Genomic DNA, 22,691 nt, shown 5'->3' with positions numbered 1-22,691 from the left:
AGACTCACCACTTACAGCATGTTTCACTTCTTGCAGCATAGCTTACACTGTCCACCTCCTGCCTCATTTTCCTCCAATCCCATTTGTCAGAACTCTTTAGGTTTAATTAAAAGGCCTACCTGTTATCCAGCTCTTCCCACTTAAACCAATTTTGTATACATAGAACGTGGGCTGCTTGGAAGAGGACTCAGTGATGGATCATATCTAATCCACTGGTTTTCAAATGTTTTAAAGCAATGGAATTATTTTTTTAAATAAAATTTTACATGGAAGTCTAATATATACAACCAAATATATACAGTCTAATATATACAAAGCGTAGCTACTGTGAATGAAATGAAGAGGCAAGAGGCTTAGAGCTCGTCTTGTTCCTCTGATTTGCCTGTCACCTCCCAGCAGTCCCAAGGTCTCCTCCCAAGAAGCTCGAAGGAGCTATAGAACATCTTTGAAAACCACCTTTCCAGTCTAATTCTTTAATTTTACAGCTGAGTAAACAGAGCTCCAAAGTGGTCAAATCACTTATCTGAGGCCACAGTGGTAGCTAGTAGCAGAATGAATACTAGAACCTCTCTCTTTCTCTCAAATTCTACAGTTTTTTGAGCTGGAACTACACAGTTAAGTGCTCAATTATTTTGTTTCATGTCAGCTGCTGTTGGAGTCTTTCCTCTCCAGTTTTGACAATAATGCTGGGCTTTTCCTCTGCTCGTCTTCTCTTTACATGTCAGTGGCTGGGTAAAGAAATGCCACCCAGTAAATTCTTGGTGACTCATTGTGCAAAAATTAGGGTGTGCATATGTGGAGCATCCGTAAGCCACTTCATGGCAGTACCACCAGTGCCATGAACAGACCTCTGCTCTTAGTAGAGAGAACCCTTGAGTAAGCTCTAACCCCCTTGTGTACTAACACTCTTATAGGATATCTTCCAACAGAAGGTTGGGAAGACGAGCAATATCTTTGGGATGCAGAGGATCTTCCCAGCCGGCTCCATTCCCTTAACCAGGCCAGCCCATTCCACTTCAGTAGGCATGTCCAGGCTGTCACTGGCCTCCAAAAGTGGTTCAAAGAAGAAAGGCCTGAAGCCCAAGGAACTCTTCAAGAAGGCAGAGCGAAAGGGCAAGGAGAGTTCAGCCTTGGGGCCTGCTGGCCATTTGAGCTATAATCTCATGGACATATACAATCATCAGGCACTGAAGACAGGCTCTTCCCAGAAAGCAAAGGTGGGTGCTGGCCCATGGGTTCAGCCCAACCCTTTTGGGTCCCTTGGAAGAGCAGGGTATCAAAAGGACAGGCTATCCTGTTCTCCCACCTCCCTCAGGGCCCCTGGTGTTTGGCTACCAGTCCCACTCACTTAACAGGCATTTATTGAGACCTTGTCTATGCTGGGCACTGTGATAGGTGCTGTAGATGTAACCTTCAAGAGGCTGACAGGCTAGTGAGAAAGATAGGCATAAAAACAAATGAGTACAGTGAAGTGTTGCGGATGACACAATCAGGGGTGTGTGTGGGACCCTGAGACACAGGGGGATGATTCTATTTCGGTAGGAGCAGTGGTCAGGAGTTCTTCTCAGAAAACTTGACATGAGCTGAATCTTGAAATGCTGGGATGGGAATGACATTTGAGACCATGTTATGTAAGTGCCAGGTTAGACTCTTAAATAGGTCCTTCAGAAAAGCTCTCCTCCAGGGTTCCACCTTGCTTCATGGTTGTGGTGCCTTCTATGAGCATGTGAAGGTGCTCCCCTCTATTTGTAGGGAACATGTTTTATAAGATTGAGAAGGTTCCCCATGAACCAGCCAAACATTCTCAACCTCCTACTCCTATGATCATTTGGGGTGGGGGTGGGGGGAGTGGAACAGTTTAGCAGAAGATGTTCGTTGAGGTGGTTTTGACAGTGAAACTAAACCAGTGAAACCGGAGGGAACTGGCCATCCTGATTCACATTGGAGATCCAGACAGTTGACAACTGAGCCTCCTCCTTCTGCAGTTCAACATCACTGGTACCTGCTTGAATGACTCAGATGATGACTCGCCAGACTTGGAGCTTGATGGGAATGAGGGCCCGCTGGCCCTATTGATGTCTAATGGCAGGTGAGGTGGGAAAAATGGGCACAGAGATACTGGGACTGGGACTGTTGATGGCAACATGTCACTAACACAAGGCATGGAATTGGGACCTGGGACTGGAACACGGGTCCGGGAGGGATTGAACTTGGGGAAATACCAGATATTATCAGATATCATTGCTTAGTTCAGAGAACCATGGTTGTATCTGTGTGGGTAGGTAGGGTAGAGGTCTGGAATCTAATTGGAAATCCTGAGAAAAATTTTGTGTAAGTTCTAGAAATTTCAGCAAGTCATTGGGTCAGAACCACTGACAAGTATAAGAGGTGGGATAGCATACTGGTTAAGAGCATTAGTTTTTTTATACACCTTTTATGATTCAATTTTTAGGAATTTATTTTGCAATAATATTTACACAGGTGTATAAAAGAAAAATGTACACATCATTGTTTATAATAGTAATTGAAAGTATGTTCATCAATAAGGGTTGGATAAATAAAGTAGAGTTCATGTATAAAATAGAATATGCAGCTGTTAAAAAGGAATGAGTTTAATATCTTTTTTTTTTGGTATTTCTCTGAAGTTGGAAACGGGGAGGCAGTCAGACTCCCACATGCGCCCGACTGGGATCCACCCGGCATGCCCACCAGGGGGTGATGCTCTGCCCATCTGGGGCGTTACTCTGTTGCTACCAGAGCCATTCTAGTGCCTGAGGCAGAGGTCATGGAGCCATCCTCAGTGCCTGGGCCAACTTTGCTCCAATGGAGCCTCGGCTGCGGGAGGGGAAGAGAGAGACAGAGAGACATAGAGGAAGGAGAGGGGGAGGGGTGGAGAAGCAGATGGGCGCTTCTCCTGTGTGCCCTGGCTGGGAATTGAACCTGGGACTCCTGCATTCCAGGCTGACGCTCTACCACTGAGCCAACCAGCCAGGGCCTGAGATGTTCATTCTTTTTTTTTTTTAGACAGAGAGTCAGAGAGAGGGATAGACAGGGACAGACAGACAGGAACGGAGAGAGATGAGAAGCATCAATCATCAGTTTTTCGTTGCGAGACCTTAGTTGTTCATTGATTACTTTCTCATATGTGCCTTGACCGTGGGCTTTCAGCACCGAGTAACCCCTTGTTCGAGCCAGCAACCTTGGGTCCAAGCTGGTGAGCTTTTTGCTCAAACCAGATGAGCCTGCGCTCAAGTTAGCGACCTCGGGGTCTTGAACCTGGGTCATCTGCATTCCAGTCCAACGCTCTATCCACTGCGCCACCGCCTGGTCAGGCAAGATGTACATTCTTAAGTGAAAAAAGCAATTTATAAAATAATATATAGAGATAGTTTCATTTTAATTGTTATTTTTGAGAGATAGAGAGGAAGGGGAGGTAGAGAGAGGAGAGAGAGAGAGAGAGAGAGAGAGAGAGAGAGAGAGAGAGAATCCTGAACTCATAGTTGCTTCACTTTAGTTGTCTATCGACTGCTTCTGGTACATGCCTTGATGAGGAGGGCTCAAGCGAAGCCAGTGACTTTAGGCTCAAGCCAGCAGCCTTGGGATCACGTTGATGATACCGTGCTTAAGCCAGCAACCCTGTGCTTAAGCCAGTGACCTCAGGGTTTCGAACCAGGGACCTTAGCATTCCTGGTCGACACTATCCACTATGGCACCACCGGTCAGACAGTTCCATTTTAATTTTTAAAAAATGCATGTGTGTGTATGTATGCTTATGTAGACAAGCAATATACAGACTTTCCTTTCAATTTCACTTTTTTGAAGAGGTGTAAAATTTATATACTTTAAAATTCAAAAAAGCATGAAAGAATACATAGTGAAAAACTTTGCTCCCACTCCTCTCTGTTCTCCAGTTCCCCTCCCCGTGGACAACCAAAGTCAGTGACTTCCTTCCAGAGATATTTATACACATTCTTGCAAATAAATATATTTATTACTTTATACTTGTCAACCAAACTTGTAACAGTAGTTACCTCTGGAAAGTAGGAAAGTGGAGGCAGGAGAGGAGATATCCACTAAAATAGCATTTGAATTTTAGATAATGAGCATGTATTACTTTTCTTAAAATAATTTTTAATAGAGTCTTTTCTAAAAGAATAAAATAAAAGTAGCTTGATTGGTTAGACAGAGCATGGTTAGACAGAGCATCGTCCCAGGGCGCAGAGGTTGCTGGTTCAATCCCCAGTCAGGGCACATACAGGAACAGATTTATGTTTCTGTCTCTCCCTCTCTCTCCTTCCTCTCTCTAAAATCAATAAAATAAACAACAACAAAAAAGCTATTTACATCAAAAAGCAAGGGCTTGGGAATCAGACAATCCCAAGTTGTTTTATTTATTTTATTTTATTTTTTTTACAGAGACAGAGAGTCAGAGAGAGGGATAGATAGGGACAGGCAGACAGGAACGGAGAGAGATGAGAAGCATCATTCATCACTTTTTTGTTGTGACACCTTAGTTGTTCATTGATTGCTTTCTCATATATGCCTTGACCGGGGGCCGTCAGCAGACCGAGTAACCCCTTGCTCAAACCAACAACCTTGGGTCCAAGCTGGTGAGCTCTGCTCAAACCAGATGAGCCTGCGCTCAAGCTGGCGACCTCGAGGTCTCGAACCTGAGTCCTCTGCATCCCAGTCCAACACTATCCACTGCGCCACTGCCTGGTCAGACTTTAAAAATTTTTTTTACAGGAACAGAGAGAGAGTCAGAGAGAGTGATAGGTAGGGACAGATAGACAGGAATGGAGAGAGATGAGAAGCATCAATCATCAGTTTTTCGTTGCGACACCTTAGTTGTTCATTGATTGCTTTCTCATATGTGCCTTGACTGTGGGCCTTCAGCAGACCGAGTAGCCCCTTGCTTGAGCCAGTGACCTTGGATCCAAGCTGGTGAGCTTTTTTTGCTCAAGCTAGATGAGCCCATGCTCAAGCTGGCGACCTCGGGGTCTCGAACCTTGGTCCTTCTGCATCCCAGTTTGGCGCTCTATCCACTGCGCCACTGCCTGGTCAGGCACAATCCCAAGTTTTAATCTTAGCTCTGACATGTTTTAATCTTAGCTCTGACATATATTCCTGTGTGACCATGGCAAGTTAATTAACCTTCCTGCCTCAGTGTCCTCATTTTATCTATTCTATAGATAAAACTTACGGTTGGAGAAGTAAATAAGATAGTGTATGTAAATTGCTAATCAAAGGGCCTGCCACATAGTAAATGCCTAATTAATGATAGTTTTATAAATATAATGATGAAGTTTAAGATGAAAGGTGATGATGGTAGTGATAATGGTTTGTGTTTGAACGGAAGCTGAGTAGGTCATCAGAAATCCTGAAACATGTAGGAAGTCAGACGAAGATAGATAGTAAGAGTTATCACCTGGATGTTCAGAACACCAGATAGGAGCAGTCAATAGCCATGTAAAGAGTGAACATTGTGGGAATACAAGCGGCAAGGATACCTTAATAGCCTTTATGTAGGTAAAGGTTGTCTTCACATCCCAAGGATGGGTGTAGTAGGTCCACCTGGTTGAGAAATAAGGGAAAAGAAAGTGTGAGAGTAGGGCAGATTCTGAAAGCAGTAGAGCTATCCTTGGTATTTGAGGACCTAGTTACTGAAGAATAAGATTAGAGACACTCTTGAGCTTTGCGTTTGTCCAGAACCAGTGATCAGTCTCTGGGGAAGAGAAAATTGAGAGTCCTAAGGGTCCAGCCTGTAATGGCTATTGAGGACACAATGAGACATTTTCCCCTTTCCTGCCAGTCTTTCTTGTGCTGTTTCTATTACCTCCTGAAGCTGCCAGAGGCAGCTGTTAAGTGAACCTACAGAGTCAAGGTGTAGAAATAGACCAGATGATATTATGTCTGAGCTTTTCTCCAAAGTAATCCAGTGTTTTGTGGGGACTGAAGTGTAAATGAAACAAGATTGGCTATGTTAATAATTGCTGAAACTTAACTGTGTGATAGATACATGGGAGTTTATTTCACTTTTATATTTTTGTAGATGTTTGACATTTTAATAATTAGAAGTTGCTAAAAGATCAGGGTATAAATAGCTACCATTTACATAGCACCTGCTCTGTATCAGACTCTGTCTTAATTATTTATAAATATTATTTTATTTAGTCCTCACAACATTGTTGTTATCCCCATTTTACTAATGTGGGAACTGAGGCCCCGAGAACTTAATTACAAGATTAGCTACCATTGGGCACTCAGCATGTGTTGGTCTCTGCATTAGCTCATTTAATCCTCCCAAAAACTCTGAGGTAGAAGACAGGCCAATTTAATGAGAGCCAATTCACTGAAAGTTCACCAAATGACTATTTGCTGAACATTTCAAGTATACTAATTTACCAAAAATATTTTTTTAATAATAAAGTTTATTTTAGCAGTTTATACTGGTTAATATTGTTTTCCATGTATAACAGGATTATTTAAGCCACTTTTGAATTTTTTCGCTTTCTGTATATATTTTAACAGCTTTTTAAAGGTAGTTTACATATCATAATTAACCTATTTTAAGTATACTGTTAAATGACTTTTAGTAAATTTAAAGAATATGCATCCATCACTACCATCCAATTTTAGAACATTTCTATCACCCAAAAAGATCCCTTGTACCTACATATAGTCAATGCTGATTCCCTTTCCCAGGCCCAAGGACTACTAATGTATTTTCTGACATTTCATATAACTGGAGTCACACAATATATGGTCTTTTGTGTTGGGCTTCTTTCACTTAGCACAGTGGTAGTCACCCTGGGCCCTACTGCCCACTAGTGGGCATTCCAGCTTTCATGGTGGGCAGAAGCGGAGCAACCAAATTATAAATAAAAAGATAGATTTAACTATAGTAAGTTGTTTTAGAAAGATTTATTCTGCCAAACTTAGCGAAAATCCGGATAAAGTACTTGGTAAGTAATTATTATTACATGCTTTAACTTGCTGTTACTCTGCTTTATAAATTTTACAAAGTTACTTCCCTACTTTATAAATCACCATTACTGTGGAACCGGTGGGCAGTTAGAAAATTTTACTACTAACAGAGATACAAAAGTGGGCGGTAGGCATAAGAAGGTTGACTTCCCCTGACTTAGCATAATGTTTTTTATGTTCATCCATGATGTAGTATGCATTATTAATTGGTTTCTTTTTATTACTGAATAGTATTCTATTGTATGGCTCTACCACATTTTGTTTATCTATTCACTAGTTGTGGTCATTTGGATTGATTCCACTTTAGGCTATTCTGAATTATGTTGCTGTGGGCATTTGTTACAAATTTTTGTGTGGCCATATGTTTTCGTTTCTCATTTAAGAGTAAGATTTTGAGTCATAATGTAACTCTATTTTTAAGTTTCTAAGAAATAGTCAAAATTTATTCCAGAATGTCTGTACCATTTTACTCCCACCAGCAATTATGATTTTCTTCATTTACTGATTAGCACTTGTTATTCTCTGACTTTTTGATTGGGGCCATTCTGATGACTGTAAAGTGGTATCTCATTATGGTATAATTTTCATTTTCTTTAAGGCTAACAGTGTTGAGCATAATTTTCTGTAATTACTGGCAATTTGTATATCATATCATCTTTAGAGAAATGGCTATTCATATCTCTTGCTCATTTTTTAATTGGTTTGTTTTGTTATAGAGTTTTAAGAGTTATTCAGATGTTCTGGGTACAAATACTTTCCCAGATAAATGATTTTTAAATATTTCTTCCCAGTCTGTGGGTTGTCTTTTCATCTTCTTAATAGTGTCTTTTGAAGTACAAACATCTTGAGTTTACATAGTCCCAGGTCACAATGACATTTTCCTGTGTTTCCTTCTAGAAGTTTTATAGTTTTCGCTTTTATATTTAGACCTATGATCTGTTTTGAGTTTAGTTTTGTGTATGCTGTGAGGTAAGAAGCCACATCTATTTCTTGGCATGTGATAGCCAGTTATTTTAACACCATTTGCTGAAAAGACCATCCTTTCCCAACTGAATTGCCTTAGCACCCTTGTCAGAAATCAGTGGACCATAAATTTAAGGGTTTATTTCTAGTCTTACAGTACAGTTCCATTGATGTGTGTCCATCCTATGTCACTATCACACTACCTGATTTTCTATAGCTTTATAGTAAATTTTGAAATTGAATAGTATAAGTCCTCCAGCTTTGTTCTTTTTCCTAATTGTTTTGACCATGTTGAGACCTTTGTATGTTCATACATATGTTAGTATTAGTTTATTATTTTATACAAAAAACTAGCTGTATTTTGATAGAGATTGCATTGAATCTATATCAATTTGGAGAGAATTGCCACCATAACAATATTGAGTGTGACTGGTTTTTTGTTCTTTCTCTCTAGTACTAAGAGGGTAAAAAGCTTATCCAAGACTCGGAGAGCCAAGATTGCAAGAAAGGAAGACAAAGCAAGGCTAATTACAGAACAGGTGATGGAGGATGAATTTGACCTGGATTCAGATGATGAACTGCAGATTGATGAGAGATTGGGAAAGGAGAAGACGACCCTGATAATAAGACCAAGTGTGTACCTGTTCTTTCTCTTTCTTGCCTTGCCTATTTCATATTTGTTTTTGGTCCCATTGATAGACTCCAGGCATTAGGCCTGAGCTTGTTGACATTCTGATTTAGCAGCTCTGTAGGTCTCCATGTAACCTTTGCTCTAGAGATTTATTTATAAGCTAATTCCTAACCTTTCTAAATTGGTTGTCTGTGGTCGTTACTTTTAGGAATATTATTTTCTTTTCCTAGATGTTTGGCTCAGATGCTATGCATATTGATAAGGGCATTAGCATCATGATAAGGGCACTTCATTGTTTTCTAGAATTTCCCCGAAAGCTGCCTCGTGCGAAGCCTTGCTCTGACCCCAACCGAGTTCGTGAACCGGGAGAAGTTGAGTTTGACATTGAGGTAGGGGTCTTCCATGTGTCTAGTCTTCTGCTTATTCTGGTTATAGAGACAGAAGGCAGATTGTCATTCTACTTGGTGGAAAAAGATATCCTGTGCATTCAGTGCCTAAGGAATTTTTAAGTGAAAGATTATGTATTAAGTGCTGCTGAGCATATAAAATATAATCTTCTGATTATAGTTTAGTTAAAATAATTTTAAAAATCTTTCATACAGAGTAGAATAAAAGGCAGTGTGATGTAGTGGAAAGAGTATCTAATTTGAAATATCTGATTATGATCTTACACAAATTATTTAACTTCAGTGAGCCTTAGTTTCCTTATTTGTAAAATAAGAATTGTAATACCTACCTCACAAAGATACTATGGGAATTAAGATGGAAGAATGAATATTCTGTTTAGTACTTGGTCTGTACTTGGTGCTCAGATGATATTAGTTTCAGGAGTGAGACTGTCAACCCTGTATTGGGGCCTTACGTGACCAACTCTGGGCAGCTAAGGTGATATCCTTTTTCCCAAACAGGAGGACTATACAACAGATGAGGACATGGTAGAAGGGGTTGAAGACAAGCTTGGGAATGGGAGTGGAGCCGGTGGAATTCTTGATCTGCTCAAGGCCAGCAGGCAGGTGGGGGGACCTGACTATGCTGCCCTCACGTGAGTACTGGCTTTGATCCCCCCTTTCTAAGGCAATCAAACAGCATAGCCCTACCCCACAAAGGGCTGAGTCATTCAGTCAGCAGATATTTACTAAGCTATTACTTAAAGGGACAAAGAGTTAGCCAGAGCATTTGGACTGGAAGAATAAAGTAGAAATGAAATCTATCCTAAGAAACCTAAAAAAGTCTGAGAAAGAGAGACTCTTTAGACATCAAAGGGAATCAGTTTTGTATTTTGTGGAAGTTAGAAGAGAGGCTGGAAGAGACAAGGAAGAACTGGGCCTGGATTTGTTTTTTTTAAAGAACGCAGCATAGATGAACAGGAGGGGAGATGCGCCCCTCTTTTTGCCATCTTGCCTGTGTTGTCTGTAGAGAGACGTGAAGCAAAAAGGAATGAAGCCTTTTCCTGAAAATAATCTTTGATACTATCTGGATTGTTTAGTTTGATTTCTGGTTGTTCACTTGGGATAATTCTCATCTTCCTGTCACCCCGACCCCTCCGCTGTTGTCCCACCTCCCTGACTATTCTGATGACTGGTTCCCACTGACAATTTGAGAAACTAACTCAGCATTTCTCCTCTGTCTCTTGCAGTGAGGCCCCTGCCTCTCCTAGCACTCAGGAGGCCATCCAGGGTATGCTGTGCATGGCCAACCTGCAGTCCTCATCGTCCTCCCCAGCTACCTCCAGCCTACAGGCCTGGTGGACTGGGGGCACAGGACCGAAGCAGTACAAGCTCCAGCAGTGGGCTAGGCACAGTGTCTAGCAGTCCTGCTTCCTTGCGTGTCCCAGGGAAGCGACCTATCAAGCGGCCAGCATACTGGAAAAACGAGAGTGAGGAGGAGGAGAACGCCAGTCTGGATGAACAAGACAGTTTGGGAGCGTGCTTCAAGGATGCAGAGTATAGTAAGGGCAGCTGAGTACTTGGGTCCAGGCCAGAAGGGCCACCCCAACCCCAATCCCAATCCCAACCCCAACCCCAATCCCAACCCCAATCCCAATCCCAATCCCAATCCCAATCCCAATCCAGGACAGCCGAGCCATATTTTCTTAATCTGTAAAATGAGAATATCCCACAGGTTGATGTAAGAATTAGAGATGTTGCTTGTACAGAGTGCCTGACATGTTTTCTTGCTTGCTAATGGGTGGCCCTCAAACATTGGTAGCTTTTATAATTAGCTATCATTCACTTGTAGCCCAACCTTTACTGATGGCAGCTTTTTTACTTCTTGCCTCTTTTACTTCCATCACCTGTGTTGTTTGTGTTCTGTGTCATTCAGTTCATCCCTGGAAAAAGTATATAATAACCTTTCAGAGGGCTTTTTACATTTAAGAGATGACTCCTTTTTTTTTATATATATATATATTTTTTTTATAATTTTATTTTTTTTTAATGGGGTGACATCAATAAATCAGGATACATATATTCAAAGATAACAAGTCCAGGTTATCTTGTCGTTCAATTATGTTGCATACCCACCACCCAAAGTCACATTGTCCTCCGTCACCCTCTATCTTGTTCTCTCTGTGCCCCTCCCCCTCCCCCTTTCCCTCCCCCATTTCCCCCTCCCCCCCCCCCCGTAACCACCACACTCTTATCAATGTCTCTTAGTTTCACTATTATGTCCCACCTACGTATGGAATAATACAGTTCCTGTTTTTTTCTGATTTACTTATTTCGCTTCGTATCATGTTATCAAGATCCCACCATTTTGCTGTAAATGTTCCGATGTCATCATTTCTTATGGCTGAGTAGTATTCCATAGTGTATATGTGCCACATCTTCTTTATCCAGTCATCTATTGATGGGCTTTTTGGTTGTTTCCATGTCCTGGCCACTGTGAACAATGCTGCAATAAACATGGGGCTGCATGTGTCCTTTACGTATCAATGTTTCTGAGTTTTGGGATATATACCCAGTAGAGGAATTGCTGGGTCCATAAGGTAGTTCTATTTTCAGTTTTTTGAGGAACCACCATACTTTCTTCCATAATGGTTGTACTACTTTACATTCCCACCAACAGTGGATGAGGGTTCCTTTTTCTCCACAGCCTCTCCAACATTTGCTATTACCTGACTTGCTAATAACAGGTAATCGAACAGGTGTGAGGTGGTAAAGAGATGACTCCTTTTTTAAGGTTAAGATTTACTGAATACTTCATTCTATAAAGCGCTTTTTTGTATAGTATAGCTGACTTTGATGTAGGTTTTTATTTTAATATTATTTTAAAAAAATTAATGCTATTGACCAAAACTAGAACATGAAAAAGAAAGTGAAAATTACCTTTGACTAACACTCATCTGCCTCTGAGGAATATAACCTTTGTTATCAATTTGATGTACACCTTTCATTTTCTTGTGTTTATACCCGTGTGTAGACATAAACAGAGATGTAGTACTGTTTAGTGTCTGTGGTTCTACAGCTTGCTTAGTTATCTTTCAACATCAGTTCCTAGAAATCTGCTTCATTTATACATATTGAAATACATCTGCTGTATAGTAGTCTTATAGCATAGCTGTACCATCATTTGTTTAGCCATTCTCTACTGATAAACATTTACGTTGTTCCTAATTTTTCACTGTTACTAACATGCTGCAATGAAAGTTCTTGTAAATAACTTTTTTTTCTTTTTTTTACAGAGACAGAGTCAGAGAAAGGGATAGATAGGGACAGACAGGAACGGAGAGAGATGAGAAGCATCAATCATTAGTTTTTTGTTGTGACACCGTAGTTGTTCATTGATTGCTTTCTCATATGTGCCTTGACCGTGGGGCTGCAGCAGACCGAGTAACCCCTTGCTCGAGCCAGCGACCTTGGGTCCAAGCCAGTGAGCTTTTGCTCAAACCAGATGAGTCCACGCTTAAGCTGGCAACCTCGGGGTCTTGAACCTGGGTCCTCCACATCGCAGTCCGACACTCTATCCACTGTGCCACCGTCTGGTCAGGCTTTTGTAAATAACTTTTAGTGCCCTCATGCCAGCTGACATTTCTCTAGGGTGGCTACACGGGCTGGGTTGAAAGCTAGGTACAAAATGAATGTTAATAGTGCCAATTTCCCTTCCAAAACAGCCAGTTATTTGACCCGTGTATGAGAAATGCCTGTTTCTCCACAGATTTGCCAGCAGCAGATATTAACCAGCCTTTTTAATTTTTGCCAAATTACAAAAACTGGTGTCTCAGTTTGTTTTATGTTTATCGGTTCTTCTTTATGTCTTTTTTGTGAATTATCCAATTTTTCACCCATTTTTCTATTAGGATGGTTGTTTTTCTTACTTGTAGTTCTTTATTCTACATTTGTTGGAGTATTTTTAATATATTCTGGAAATGTTGAAAAGTATTTTATTTTTTTCTGGTGCTCATTTCAATTTATTTTTGATATCTTTTAGCATGTAGAAGACTTCAGTTTTTAAATAGTAATTTTTATCATTTTTTGTATTTTTATGTCATGTGTAAGACTTTCCTATACTTTCATCTGAAACTTGTAGACAAGTTAACATTTTAGCTCTTTTTCTGGAATCAACTTTTGTCAGTTGTGAAGGATAAGAATCTAAATGTATATAATTTTCATGTGGGTAGTCATTTGCCTCAACAACATTTATAGACTAGTTCATTATTATCCCCCTGATTTGAAGTCCCACTTTTGTTATAAACTGAATTCCATATATATCTAGATTTGTTTTTCTACTCTATATTCACAGTTCTATCTCTTAATAGCTATGTGACTTTTGGCAAGCTAGTTAACCTCTCTGTATCTATCTCATAGGTTGTTCTGGCATTAAAATGAATTAATATATAGTGCTCACAAAAATTAGGGTATATTTCAAAATAAATATGAAGCAATAAAATATCACCTAATTTTTGTGAGCAGTGTATATAAAGCACTTAGAACATTGCCCAGCAGATGGTAAGTGCTATGTAAGGATTAGATATTATTATTCTGTTCCATAAAATCATTTTGTCAATTTCTATGGCAATATCACTCCCTTCTGCGGAACTGGCTTTGGACCTGAGGAGAATACAGATAATCATCATGCCCATTATCTCTGTGCTGAGCTATAATTGGTCTTAGGGGTGTGCCAAGTTTCTCAGCCGTTCCTTCAGCAGATAGTTACATCGACCTACAGCTAAGACATCCAGATCTGGTCTAATTAGTCCCCTCAGAAAAAACAGCTCACTCAGCCTCTGCTTTGCCATCACCCTCCCTGTCCCTGCTTTGCTAAGCAATACTAGAAAGGCAGTTTAACACGGAGATACCAACCTACTTGTTCTTATTTTATGAGAATTTCTAGGAAATTCTTTTATTTTTTAAGTGAGAAATGGGGAGGCAGATAGACAGATTCCCACATGTACCCCAACTGGGACCCACCTGGCAAGCCCCAATGGGGTGATGCTCTGCTCATTTGGGGCTGTTACTCTGTTGCTTGGGAACTGAGCTATTTTAGTGACTCAGGAGAGGCCATAGAGCCATCTTAAGCATCTGGGGCCAACTTGCTCCAACTAAGCCATGGCTGTGAGAGGAGAAAGAGAGAAAGAGAGAGAGAGAGAGAGAGAGACGGGAGAGGGGGAGGAGTGGAGAAGCAGATGGTTGTTTCTCCTATGTGCCCTGACTGGGAATCGATCATGGGATATCCATATGCCAGGCTGATGCTCTACCACTGAGCCAACCGGCCAGGGCCAGGAAATTCTTATTGAGCTTTTTCTATTTCAGATAGGTTGTGGAATCAGCTCATTGAGTTTTATGAAAAATACTATTAGGATTGCACGATATTTGTAGTTTAATTTATGGAGGCTACATCTTTCATTAGAGGGCTTTCTTCCATAATGGGATGTATGCATTCCTGAAAAATGTTTCATCCTAAAAACTGTGCACTAAAAATAGTAGAGCTTATAAGGAAAAGGTTAGGGGCATACCCCTCTAAATCTCTTTGGCTTTGAAGCCAAAACACTGACCCAGATAATGATAGTCTTTATACTAATCGGTTAGAGCCCAATAGAATTTGCACCCAGCATCAGAGTCAGTGGATTCACTGTAGTCTTAAACCCTGGGCTCAGGCTTCTTTCATTCAGATATAGGTTCTTGAGGGCATCAAATTAAAATCTGATCCAGAACCTAATTTTTAAACAGGGCGAAGTATCTTCACAACTTCTTCATCTGCTCTCTCAGCCATCCTCTCCTACCAAAGCTTAATTTTGTAGAAAACAGAGCTACCATTTGCTCTTCTTTGATGGGAGGCACTTTTGCAGAATTTTTATCTTTTGTCTGTAGGTCCTCATATATTGCTAAGGCTTTCTCTGTAATTGTGAGAAAATTCACCACTGACTTTTATTTTATTTTGAAATTAAATTTAAGGGGGTGACATTGATCAATAAAAGTATGTAGGTTTTAGGTAAACATCTCTATAATATTTGAACTGTTAGTTGCATTGTGTGCCTATCACCCAATGTCAAATCATTTTCTGTCACTGTACATTCATCCCTCTTTACTTGTCTCCCCTCACCCCAGGTAACCACTTTTATCTGTGTCCATGAGTCTCAGTTTTATATCCCACCTATGTATGAAATCATATAGTTATTAGCTTTTTCTGATTTACTTATTTCACTTAGTAAAATATCCATTCATGTCGTAAATGGTGATATGTCATCATTTCTTATGGCTGAGTAGTATTCCATAGTACATATGTACCACATCTTCTTTATCCAATCCTCTGTCAAGGGACACTTTGGTTTCCATGTCTTGGCTACTGTAAATAATGCTGCAATGACATGCGGGTGCATGTGTATTTCCATACCAATGTTGTTGAGTTTTTTGGGTAGAAATCCAGTAGAGGGATTGCTGTGTCATGTGGTAGTTCTATTCTTAATGTTTTGAGGAACTGACATACTGTCTTCCATAATGGCTGTACCAGTTTACATTTCCACCAGCAGTGATGAGGGTTTCTTTTTCTCCGCAGCCTCTCTTAACACTTATTACCTGTCTTGTTGATATTAGCCAACCTAACAGGTGTGAGATAGTATCTCATTGTAGTTTTGATTTGCATTTCTCTAATAGCTAGCGAAGATGAACATCTTTTCATATATCTATTGGCCATTTGTATCTCTTCTTGGGAGAAGTGACTGTTTTAAAGTGTACGGTTCAGTAGCATGTAGTACATTCACAATATGGTACAACCACTACTTGTGTCTATTTCCCAGACATTTTCAGCCTCCTAGAAAAACACCCTGTATTCATTAAGTACCATATTTCCACATGTATAAGACGGACCTCTTTTGAAAATTTTGGGGTCTAAAAACTGTGCGTCTTATAGTGGTTATAGATTTTTTTTACTTGCATTTCCTGCTTTTTTGTGCTTGTTTTTGCGCTCATTGTTGAAGGCAGTTATTTGTCATCAGACACAGATGAGGACAAGCTAATGGATGGGAGAATTGACAGTGATGAGGAGTTGTATGAATTTTGTGAAGAGTAAAATTTGAGTTCAATAACTTTATGTAATACATTTTTTTTTCAAAATTTAGGCACCAAATTTAAGGTGCATCTTATACATGGGGAAAACCGGTAATTGTTCCCCATGTCCTCTTCCCTTTATTCTCTCATAACCACTACTCTACTTTCTGTCTGCATATATTTGTCTATTATGGATATATCATATAAAAGTATTTATATAATATGTGACCTTTTGTGTCTGGCTTCCTTCACTTAGCATAATGTTTTTTTTTTTTTAAATATTTCTGTGCTGTTTTCTTATTTTATTTATTTATTTTAGAGAGGAGGGGGGGAGAGAGAGAGAGAGAGAAAGGGGGGAGGAGCAGGAAGCATCAACTCCCATATGTGCCTTGACCAGACAAGTGCAGGGTTTTGAACTGGCAACCTCAGCGTTCCCAGGTTGATGCTTTATCCACTGCGCCACCAGAGGTCAGGCAGCATAATGTTTTCAAGGTTCATCCAAGTTGGAGCCTGAATCAGTATTTTGTACCTCTTTATGGCTGAATAGTATTTTATTGTATGGATATTTCACAATTTGATTATCCTTTCATCTGCTGATGGGCATTTGGGTTATTTTTACCTTTCGGTTGTTATGAATAATGTTGCTAAAGACATTTGTATGCATGTTTCTGTGTGGACATGTTTTCATTTCTCTTGGAAATATACCTAGTATAGAATTGTTGGGTCATATGGTAATTCTTTGTTTTACTCTTTGAGGAACCACCAAACTGTTTTTCTCTATGACTGCAAGAGAATTGTCACCTTAGGTATAATGAATCTTCTAATCTTTGTACATGGTATGTCCCTCCATATTTAAGTCTTTTTTTTTTTTTTTTTTTTTTTTTTTTTTTTTACAGAGACAGAGACAGTCAGAGAGAGGGATAGATAGGGACAGACAGGAACGGAGGGAGATGAGAAGCATCAATCATCAGTTTTTCCTTGCGACACCTTAGTTGTTCATTGATTGCTTTCTCTTATGTGCCTTGACCATGGGGCTACAGCAGACTGAGTGACCCCTTGCTCGAGGCAGCGACCTTGGATTCAAGCTGGTGAGCTTTGCTCAAACCAGAGGAGCCCGCACTCTAGCTGGCAACCTCGGGGTCTTGAACCTGGGTCCTCCACATCCCAGTCCGATGCTCTATCTACTGCGCCACCGCCTGGTCAGGCATATTATTATTTTTGTATATTATTGAATTTGACTTACTAATAGAACTTCACTGAGTACTTTTGTGTTTATGTTATGAGGGATATTGGTCTGTAATTTTTTTCTTGTACTCTCTATCTTTAATTTTGGTATAAGCACAATGCTGGCCTCAAAGAATGAGTGGGGAAATTTTTCCTCTTCTATTTTCTACAAGAGGTTGTTTGTGTTTTTCTTTTCTTTTTCTTTTTAAAACACTTAGTAGGGTTTGTGAGTGAAACCACCTGGACTTAGAGATTTCTTTTTTAGATTTTACTATGGATTTATTTTCTTTAGTAGATATAGAATTATTTAAGTTATCTGTTTTATCTTGGTTGAGTTTTGATAGTTTGTGTCATTCAAGGAATTGGTCCATTTCAGCTAAATTGTGAAATTTGTGAGCACAGAGTTATTTGTAGTATTCTCTATTATCCTTTTAATGTCTCTAAAGTCTTTAGTGATATCATCCTTTTTATTCTTGATAATAGTAATTTGGGTCTTTTCTCTTTTTTTCCCCATTGTCATTCTAGGTGGCATTTTGTCAGTTTAAATGACTTTTCAAAGGACTAGCTTTTGGTTTTATTAAAATGTAATAAGATTTGTTTTATTACCCAAGGTTTAGTCTGTCTTGATAATTTTGCATTGTGAAATTGAGAAGAATGTGTATTCTGCTATTGTTGGGTTGATCTATAACTTTTATATACATCAAGTTGATTGATGTGGTGGTTCTATATTCTTGCTGATTTTCTATTTGTTTTACTGATTACTGAGAGAGATGTGCTGAAGTCTCCAAATAAAATTAAGGATCTTTCTATTTTCCCTTTTAGTTCCATAAATTTTTGCTTCATATATGTACATGGAAGCTTTGCTGTTAGTTGGATCCAATTTTATATTGTTATGTCTTCTGGTTTAGTTCACTTTCTTGTCATTATGTTAAAAACTTTTTTAAAAAATTTAATTTATTGTGTTTACATAGATTCTAGTGTCCCCTCGAATGCATCCCCCAGCCTTGTTCCCCACAACATCCCCCTTTAACCCCCTCCCCACAACACCTTTCACCTTTCCCTCCAGGATTAGCTTTTCTGCTCTCTATAACACTGTGTTATGTGTGTATAATTTCAACAATCTCTTCCCCTTTTCTGATACCTTCCTATCATCCCCTTTCCCTCTGTCATCTTTCCATCTGGTCCCTTTGATCCCCCTCTGTCTCTATTCCGCTCCTCAGTTCATATTATTCATTGGATTCCTCAAATGAGTGAGATCATTTGACATTTATCTTTCTCTGCCTGGCTTATTTCAATTAACATAATAGTTTCTAGGTCCATCAATGTTGTTGCAAAAGGTAAGATTCCCTTCTTTTTCATGGCTGCATAGTATTCCATGGTGTATATGTATCACAGCTTTTTAATCCACTCATCCACTGATGGACACTTAGGCTGTTTCCAGATCTTCATTATTGTGAACAATGCTGTCATAAACATGGGGGTGCATTTCTTCTTTTGAATCATTGATGCAGTGTTCTTGGGATATATTCTTAAAAGTAGGATAACTGGGTCAAAAGGCAGTTCTATTTTTAATTTTTTGAGGAATTTTTATACTGTTTTCCACAGTGGCTGCACCAGTCTGCATTCCCACCAGCAGTGCAGGAGGGTTCCCTTTTCTCCATACCCTCACCAGCACTTATTCTGTGTTGTTTTGTTGATGAGCGCCATTCTGACTGGTGTGAGGTGATATCTCATTGTGGTTTTAATTTGCATTTCTCTAATGATTAGTGAATTTGAACATTTTTTCATCTGCCTGTTGGCCATCTGTATGTCCTCTTTGGAGAAGTGTCTATTCATTTCTTTTGCCCATTTTTTTGATTGGATTGTTTATCTTCCTGGTGTTGAGTTTTAAAAGTTCTTATAAATTTTGGTTATTAACCCCTTATCAGATGTATTGTCAAATATGTTCTTCCATTGGGTGGTTTTTCTTTTAATTTGTTCATATTTTCTTTAGCTGTGCCAAAGCTTTTTAGTTTGATATAGTCCTATTTGTTCATCCTGTCCTTTATTTCACTTGACTGTGGAGATAAATCAGCAAATATATTACTGAGAATGATGTCGGAGAGCTTATTGCCTAGGTTTTCTTTTAGGATGCTTATGGTTTCACGGCTTACATATAAGTCTTTTATACATTTTGAGTTTATTTTTGTGAATGGTGTAAGTTGGTGGTCTAGTTTCAGTTTTTTGCATGTAGCTGTACATTTTTCCCAAAAGCATTTGTTAAAGAGACTGTCTTTACTCCATTGTATGCTATTACCTCCTTTGTCAAATATCAATTGTCCATAAAGGTGTGGGTTTATTTCTGGGTTCTCTGTTCTGTTCCATTGATCCATATGCCTGTTCTTATGCCAGTAACAGGCTGTTTTGAGTACAGTGGCCTTGTAGTATAACTTGACATCAGGAAGTGTGATACCCACTTTATTCTTCTTTTTCAAGATTGCTGAGGCATTTCGTGTTCTTTCTTGGTTCCATATGAGTTTTTGGAATATTTGTTCTATATCTTTGATGTATGTCATTGGTATTTTAATAGGAATTGCATTGAATATATAGATTGCTTTGGGTAATATAGACACTTTAATGATGTTTATTCTTCCTAACCATGAACACGGTATATGCTTCCACTTGTTTGTATCTTTCTTGATTTCTTTTATCAATGTTTTATAATTTTCCGAGTACAAGTCTTTAATCTCCTTGATTAAATTTACTCCTAGGTACTTTATTTTTTTGTTCTTGTTTCAATAATGAAGGAGATTGTTTTCTTAATTTCTCTTTCAGACAGATCATTGTTGGTGTATAAAAACACCTCTGATTTCTGAGTATTGATTTTATATCCTGCTACCTTGCTGAATTCATTTATCAGGTCCAGTAGTTTTTTTTACTGTGAATTTAGGGTTTTCCATGTACAGTATAATATCATCAGCAAATAATGATCGTTTTACTTCTTTTTCAAGTTGGATGCCTTTTATTTCTTCTTCTTGTCTGATTGCTGTGGTGGGGACTTCCAGAACTATGTTGAATAAGAGTGGTGAAAGGGGGCACCCTGCCTTGTTCCTGATCTTAAGGGGATTGCTTTTAACCTTTGTCTCTTGAGTGTGATGTTGGCTGTGGGTCTGTCATAGATGGCCTTTATCATGTTGAGATATGTTTCCTGTATTCCCACTTTGCTGAGAATTTTTACCATAAATGCATGCTGGATTTTATCAAATGCTTTTTCTGCATCTATTGATATTATCATGTGGTTTTTCTCCTTCCTTTTGTTTATGTGATGAATCACATTGATTGATTTGCAAATATTGTACCAGTCTTGCCTCCCCAGAATAAATCCCACTTGATCATGATGTATGATTTTTTCATGTATTGCTGGATCCGGCTTGCTAATATTTTGTTGAGAATTTTAGCATCTAAATTCATCAAGTATATTGGCCGATAGTTTTCGTTCTTTGTGTTGTCTTTGCTGGTTTTGGAATCAGAATTATGCTCACCTCATAAAAGGAGTTTGGAAGTCTTCCCTCCTCTTGAATATTTTGAAAGAGCTTGAGAAGGATAGGAGTTATTTCTTCTTTGAATGTTCCCTAGAATTCGCTTGTGAAGCCATCTGGCTCAGGGCTTTTGTTTGTTAGTTTTTTGTTTTGTTTTGTTTTTGTTTTTTTGTATTTTTCCGAAGTTGGAAACTGGGAGGCAGTCAGACAGACTCCTGCATGCGCCCAACCAGGATCCACCCGGCATGCCCACCAGGGGGCGATGCTCTGCCCATCTTGGGGCGTCGCTCTGCTGCAACCAGAACCATTCTAGTGCCTGAGGCAGAGGCCACAGAGCCATCCTCAGCACCTGGGCAAACTTTGCTCCAATGGAGCCTCGGCTGAGGGAGGGGAAGAGAGAGACAGAGAAGAAGGAGAGGGGGTGGGGTGGAGAAGCAGATGGGCGCTTCTCCTGTGTGCCCTGGCTGGGAATCGAACACGGGACTCCTGCACGCCAGGCTGACGCTCTACCACTGAGCCAACCGGCCAGAGCCTTGATCCTCTTTTCGTTTTGCTGTTCTGCTTCTGTGCTTTCACTTATCTTGTCCTCTAAGTTGCTGATTTGATCCTCTGCTTCATCCAGCCTGCTGTTAATTCCTTCTAGTTTAATCTTCATTTCTAATATTGTGTTTGTCATTTCTGTCTGGTTCTTTTTTATGATTTCAGTGTCCTTTTTGATGCTTACAGTTTCTTCATTTAGGTGCTCATTAAGTCCATTCATTGTAGCTTTGAGATCCTTAAGCATCCTAACAATCATTATTTTAAACTCTGCATCCAGTAATTTGATTAGTTCCGTTTCATCCAGATCTTTTTCTGGAGATTTTTCTTGTTGATTCATATGGCTTACATTCCTCTGTCTTCCCATTGTTTCTGTTTGTGGTTTGCAGGCTTGTTTGAGTTGTTGTCTCCTTAACTAGTGGAGCCGCTTTTCTGTTTTCTATATCTTAACTGGATCAGGTGTGAGGAGCCCTTTCTTAAGATGTCACTCTAACAAAGGTTGTTAGGTCCTGAACTGATACTCTCTGTATCTGGCCTCTGTTTGTGCCCTCCCTGGACCTTCTTGGCCAGAGCCTGGTGCAGATCAGTGGCGGTCACTGCCTATGACTGGCCCTTATCTATGTTTTTGGAGCAACAGGCGAACCAGATCCTTTGGCTTCCTCTGCTGAGCCCAGATGCCATTTTAATATCAACCTAGGCTGGCTTTATGTAATTTTGGCCTGGAGGATGTACGTTTAAATGTTCAGGTTCCCCTGAGATCTGCTTTCTGCTGCCTTTTATTGGTGGCTACTTGTTCGGCTCAGTACTACAAATCAGGGGTTAGGTAAGGTATTGGATGTGGCTTGCTCCTTAGCCTCAGTTGCTCTATCCAACCTTTTTAATTTTCTTTTATATTTTTCTTTTCAGCCCTCAGAAGTTCTGAGTCTAGTGGGTGTGGCCTTTGTGTTCCCGAGGTGCCATCTGTCTGCAAGCCCACCACCATTGCTGTCGCCACCTCAGGCGTTCAGGCATGGGGTGTTGCCAGCGCTGGCCCACTGCTGTGATTACTGAAGCTTCTGTCTCACCTCCACGGTTGGGACCATGGGGCATTGCCAGCACCGGCCCACTTCTGTGGTTGCTGCAGCTTCTGTCTCACCTCCATGGGTGGGACTGTGCACGTGTGCCGGGTCTGCTAGCCTTGGCTGGCCCCAGCCTCTGCCCGACCTCCATGGGTGGGACTGATTTTGCATGCCTGGGCCTGAAGCCTGGGCTGGTTCCCTGGCCTCCACCCTGCCCCTACGGGTGGGACTGTGTTCATGCACTTGGGCCTCAGCCATGGCTGGCTCCCGTTTTCCACCCCCACAGACA

General features: G+C 40.0%; 1 protein-coding gene across 1 annotated transcript in view; it reads left to right on the top strand.

Moving 5' to 3' along the window:
* The window catches only part of PHF8 (PHD finger protein 8), a 145,341-nt gene that overhangs the window by 86,687 nt on the left and 35,963 nt on the right, over positions 1 to 22,691 (top strand). Inside the window, 7 exon segments of the mRNA XM_066249363.1 lie at positions 915 to 1,217; positions 1,986 to 2,089; positions 8,405 to 8,583; positions 8,885 to 8,970; positions 9,490 to 9,623; positions 10,218 to 10,338; positions 10,340 to 10,529. Of these exon segments, the coding sequence (XP_066105460.1) occupies positions 915 to 1,217; positions 1,986 to 2,089; positions 8,405 to 8,583; positions 8,885 to 8,970; positions 9,490 to 9,623; positions 10,218 to 10,338; positions 10,340 to 10,529 (1,117 nt within the window).

Source organism: Saccopteryx bilineata, chromosome X (genome assembly GCF_036850765.1).
Source record: "Saccopteryx bilineata isolate mSacBil1 chromosome X, mSacBil1_pri_phased_curated, whole genome shotgun sequence".
In the NCBI taxonomy this organism is placed as follows: Eukaryota; Metazoa; Chordata; class Mammalia; order Chiroptera; family Emballonuridae; genus Saccopteryx; species Saccopteryx bilineata.
Note: the sequence above shows the minus strand (reverse complement) of the source record. Positions and strands in the feature narration are given on the sequence as shown.